This window comes from Oryzias melastigma, linkage group LG22 (genome assembly GCF_002922805.2).
Source record: "Oryzias melastigma strain HK-1 linkage group LG22, ASM292280v2, whole genome shotgun sequence".
Taxonomy (NCBI): domain Eukaryota; kingdom Metazoa; phylum Chordata; class Actinopteri; order Beloniformes; family Adrianichthyidae; genus Oryzias; species Oryzias melastigma.
The window spans coordinates 14,192,447-14,197,168 of NC_050533.1; the positions used below are offsets into that span (position 1 = coordinate 14,192,447).

The following is a 4,722-nucleotide window of genomic DNA, read 5'->3' on the forward strand; positions in this document are numbered from 1 at the left end:
TTGAAGGATAATTCTAACAAATAAAAACAAGAAACTCCATTATATAGTTTATGCAATAACATGACTTTATTCAGTCTTTGGGTTTCTGTTTGAAATTTTGCAGTTTAAGAATTATGAAAATAGGAAATTCTAGTCTGAGACTTTGTCACTTCTTTATGCAGCAGCTGGGTGGAGCAAAATTCAGCTTAGCTCTGCTCAACTCTGTAAGGAGATTTCTCAGGAAAGCTGGCTTTTTGTGAGTCTGAAGTCATCTTAACCCAGTTTTATTTTTCAGATCGATTCTTTTAAATTCGAGTAAATATGAAGGAAACCTGTCAGGACGTGAATGATAATAGTGTCAACTTTGAAGCCAAAGAACCAGACAGAACTGTCCAGCAGAGTAACGGCATCCCAAACGGTGCGTGCGCCGGTGCGCTCCCGGCGCGTCTGGAGAGCCGGCGATGGCTGATTCTGTTCCTGTTCACTTCCTACTCTCTGAGCAACGCTTACCAGTGGATCCAGTACGGAATCATCAACAACATCATCATGAAGTTCTATGGAGTCGATGGCTTCTCTGTAGACTGGTTGTCCATGGTGTACATGCTCGTCTACATCCCCTTCATATTCCCGGTCACCTGGCTGCTGGATGTGAAGGGACTGCGCATCACGGCGCTGGTGGCAAATGCGCTCAATTGCGCCGGGACGTGGATCAAAGTGGCCAGTGCCAGAAGCGACATGTTTTGGGTGACCATGGTTGGACAGCTGTTCTCTTCAGTCGCCCAAGTCTTTATTCTGGGGTTGCCAGCGAGGATTGCGGGCGTCTGGTTTGGCGCAGATGAAGTTTCCACCGCCTGCTCCATTGGAGTTTTTGGCAATCAGGTGAGTGTAGTTACAAGTGATCACATTTTTTTAATAAAATCTATTTTAAAAACATTACAAAGTGACAATTTTACCCATGCAATTGTTAAATTTGTCCTAATTTATGATAATTTTTGGCATGTGTCAACAAATATCAACCCCTTGCTATAAAAAAAAAGAAGTAGAAATCACAAGTTCTCATCTTGTGGTTGTGTCATCTTTATCCTAAAGCCAACTTGTAAGCAGAGACTGCTTAAGCCAAGAAGATCTGTCGAAATGGTCCAAAAGCAAACACTTAAATGACCTGTTTAACCTGTCTGACACATAGGCGGACTCACCATTACCCGGGGGCCCAGAGTTGGGGCCCCGAGCTGAACACTTAATATATCTAAAATACATTTTACTGCCATCACTATTTAACTCTGTCACAAAAACACACCCCAAATCAAATAAGACTGATCATGTAAAAGTGTTTTGTCCACCCCGTCCCTCTGCAGCAATGGAATAGTCAACAGCAAGTTAGCCAGCTGAGAATTCAGTTTTCCCAGATTGAGCGGCTTTGATTCCAACTTTGGAGGTGAAAATTGCTTTTGGCAGGTGGACATAATTAGGGCGGCGGCTTTTAGCTCAATGAAGGACCTAGACAAGGATTTTTTTTAATGATTGATACAACCACTGCAAATGGCCTCATTTTATTTTTTGCCTGGGGCCCCCAAACTGGTAAGTCAGCCACTGGTCTGACCCTCTAAGGCAGGGATGGGCGACTCTAGGCCTTGAGGGCTGGCGTGTCTGCTTGACTTCTAGACATCCAACCCCTGCTCATGACTGCTTACCTGGTTCAGGTATGTCCAGCCAATTAGAAAATACCAGTACAGGGTACACTGAAAAGAACATGCAGGAATGCTGCCCTTGAGGCTTGGAGTTGCCTTTCCCCAAGAGAACTGGGATTGTCCCTCTGTTGGGTTTAGTTATGCATAAGGCTTTTCTGCACAATTCACTACCGGCATTTCTTGAAAAGCTCAGAGGGGTTTATCTTTTCAGTCGTGGAAATGTTCCACGACTGAAAAGTACAAATTTCAACACATGCCCATTATTCCTATTTAATCCTTTGAACTTGTTTTGAACTATTTTGCATATGATTTTTAAGACACAAATGAACTCATTTACGTTAATCAACTTAACTGTTTAAAAAAAAAAAATCCCATTTATACATAAATGACCTGTAGGAGTTCAGGAGTTTTAGAATGATCTGTATTATGGAAGTCGGCTGATCGGTCAGCTTTTTACCTCACAGGTTAACACATTAAAACAAGTGATGAAAGAAAACAGAATCTTGAGGAAAGTAAAGCCATTCTTGTGAAAAGGAGGTCCAGTTTTCCTTGGACTGAGACTTCTACATCCTCGGCAGGACTCAGATTAAAGAGCACAGTCCAAAAGAAGCTGTTTTAACTATTTATCTGGTATTTTTTCATCAGTTTACAGAGCAATCAGTACATGTATAGCTAACGTTTCTCTCTCTTCTCTGCGCATGCGCTCTACGCCTACCTTCATCCTCGTAGGACCCTGCTAGTCCACATATGTGCCTGACAGGGTTCCTCTTTATAGGGCCACTTTTAATCTCCGTCAATGACTTTCCAAACTCCTGCTCAAACTCCATCTTTATGCTGACGATACAATAATTTATTGCTCTAATCCGAACATTACGGACATTAATGACTGCTAGCACCATAAATTGACTACAATACGATACGTATTGCGATATACATGTCATGATACGATACATATCCTGATTTATCAGTAGATAGTACCAGACTAAATTTCACATTTTTTTTATTTTGACTCAATTTATCTGATTACCAATTCATTTTTTACATAAGTAAAAATTTATTTAATGATCAGAACATGAAGCACTACAACTGTATTTCAAAAACGAGTGCCTTTACACAAACAAACTAATGGTGCTTTTCTATTGGCAATTTAGGAAATATTTAAGTGGAAAACAACAGTAAGTAAACATGTGCTGAACTGCATGTTTGCTTTTAAATAATTATACATGCTTTCGTTCACAGATGGGTATTGCCATTGGGTTCCTGCTTCCCCCCATCCTGGTGCCGAACGTGGAGGACATGAACCAGCTGACGTATCACATCAGGGTTATGTTCTACATCAGTGCAGGTGTAGCCACCCTCATCTTTGTCCTCGTTGCTATTGGTAAGTCCACAGCACGGGGTGCATGTCTCTGGAGAATTTGCGGTGTCTCTAACGGTTTAGGTCATGAGCTGTTATCTCACTTCCTTTTCTAATTTCCAAAGTCAGTTTTTATTACAGCCTTTTCTTTCTTTTTTTTTTCTTCCTGCACCAACTCCTGTGAAGCCAGTTCTACCTGAGATGTGTTTTTCCTTTCAAACTTCATTGTTGTTCACTGGATGAGCTGCTGCAGTAATTGCTGTAATTGTAATCTCTTTGTCTCTGATGAGATGGGATTTGGCACATTATGAAATACAAATGCAGGAAGTTAGAAGACCACAACAGATGACTCGTCAAAACACAGCGACAGCCTGGACTGTTTCTGCTTTTGACACTTTTTAAATACATTTTTCAAGTGTAACATTTGTTTGTCTCAAACTCATGTTTTGTGAGTCTGTTTTTTCCCTCTAATTTTGACAGTTCTAAAATTACTCTCTATCTCAGTTACATTTTAACCGTCAGCAATTGATGGCGATCCCTTAACTTTAAGTGCTCAGCGGTTTTGAAAAGTAGCAAATGATTGCCATAGCCTGTATTTTCCCAACATGTCACAACACACTATATAGGTCATTTGTGGTGTCAGGAAAAAAGGGAAATATCCGATCAGTAATACAGAGGCAGTTTTGGATGTTGTGTTACAGTTTCTCCCAACTTACTTACAAATTAATAGTTGTGTTGCATTCATATTCAATCAGTCATCTCTTCACTTTCCAAACTTCCATCACCTGATGGTCCAAAAAGTGGAATTCTGATTTGCTTCATCTATATGTGCAGGGATGTGTCTGTGCAAACACTTGGACACTCATGTCTAAATCTTTTCCACAATTTTAAGTCTTACAGGCTAGAATTCAAGTTTATTATGCTTTTGTTCTGCAGTGTTTGAAGAAAGACCAGAGAACCCTCCATCTCTTTCCCAGGCTCAGGCCAGGTCTACCTGCGCTCATGAATATTCCTACACATCATCCATCTACAGGTTGCTAGTCAACAAGCCCTTCATGCTCCTCGTGATCAGCTATGGTGGGTTCCTTTTGCTTCACCTGGTCCACAGACAAACTATGATTTTAAAAAAAAAAGCAATTTTTCGTCAGATTATTGTTACTAAATGATTATGGGGAAAAATGAGTAATAGAAGCATCTTTTTAACTATTGGGTAAAACAAACAGTTTAACCCTTTAATGCCTGAGGTGTCGCCGGTGACGCTTAAACACAAAATCTTTAACATACTGTTACTTTTCAACTGTTTACACAAACATCAACATAATTTCAGCAGAATCTAAAGGAGAAAATCTGCTTCAGAATCTGCTGGAATCACACTGATCGTATTAACGGTTGAAAACTCACAGTAAATCAAAGAGCATAAACACTGGAGCTCCAGTGTTTAAGGGTTAAAATTGCAGAACAAAAACATGTCTCCAAAAATTTGTAGTGAAAGTTTGCATGATTCTTTCACAAAAAAGAAGTAGTTTTTCATTTAAACACTTTGCAAAAAAGTGCATGCTAAATTCAATTTTCACCAATGTGGGTCACAGCATTCAGTCGCTCCATCTCCCAGCTCTGGAACTTTCTTCCCTCTGACATCAGGAATAATTCCTCATGTTCAAGTTTTGCAGGAAAACTCAAAACCAATCTCCTCACAAA

General features: G+C 40.1%; 1 protein-coding gene across 3 annotated transcripts in view; it reads left to right on the forward strand.

The window, feature by feature from the left end:
* The window catches only part of flvcr2a (FLVCR heme transporter 2a), a 9,676-nt gene that overhangs the window by 662 nt on the left and 4,292 nt on the right, over window positions 1–4,722 (forward strand). Inside the window, exons 1-4 of one of the 3 annotated variants that reach the window (XM_024297778.2) lie at window positions 1–203; window positions 275–858; window positions 2,907–3,048; window positions 3,961–4,101. In XM_024297778.2, coding sequence (XP_024153546.1) covers window positions 301–858; window positions 2,907–3,048; window positions 3,961–4,101 — 841 coding nt within the window. In that variant the 5' untranslated portion in view covers window positions 1–203; window positions 275–300. Of the gene's footprint in view, window positions 859–2,906; window positions 3,049–3,960; window positions 4,102–4,722 lie in introns of all 3 variants that reach the window. The other 2 variants (XM_024297859.2, XM_036209926.1) reach the window with 2 other exon arrangements.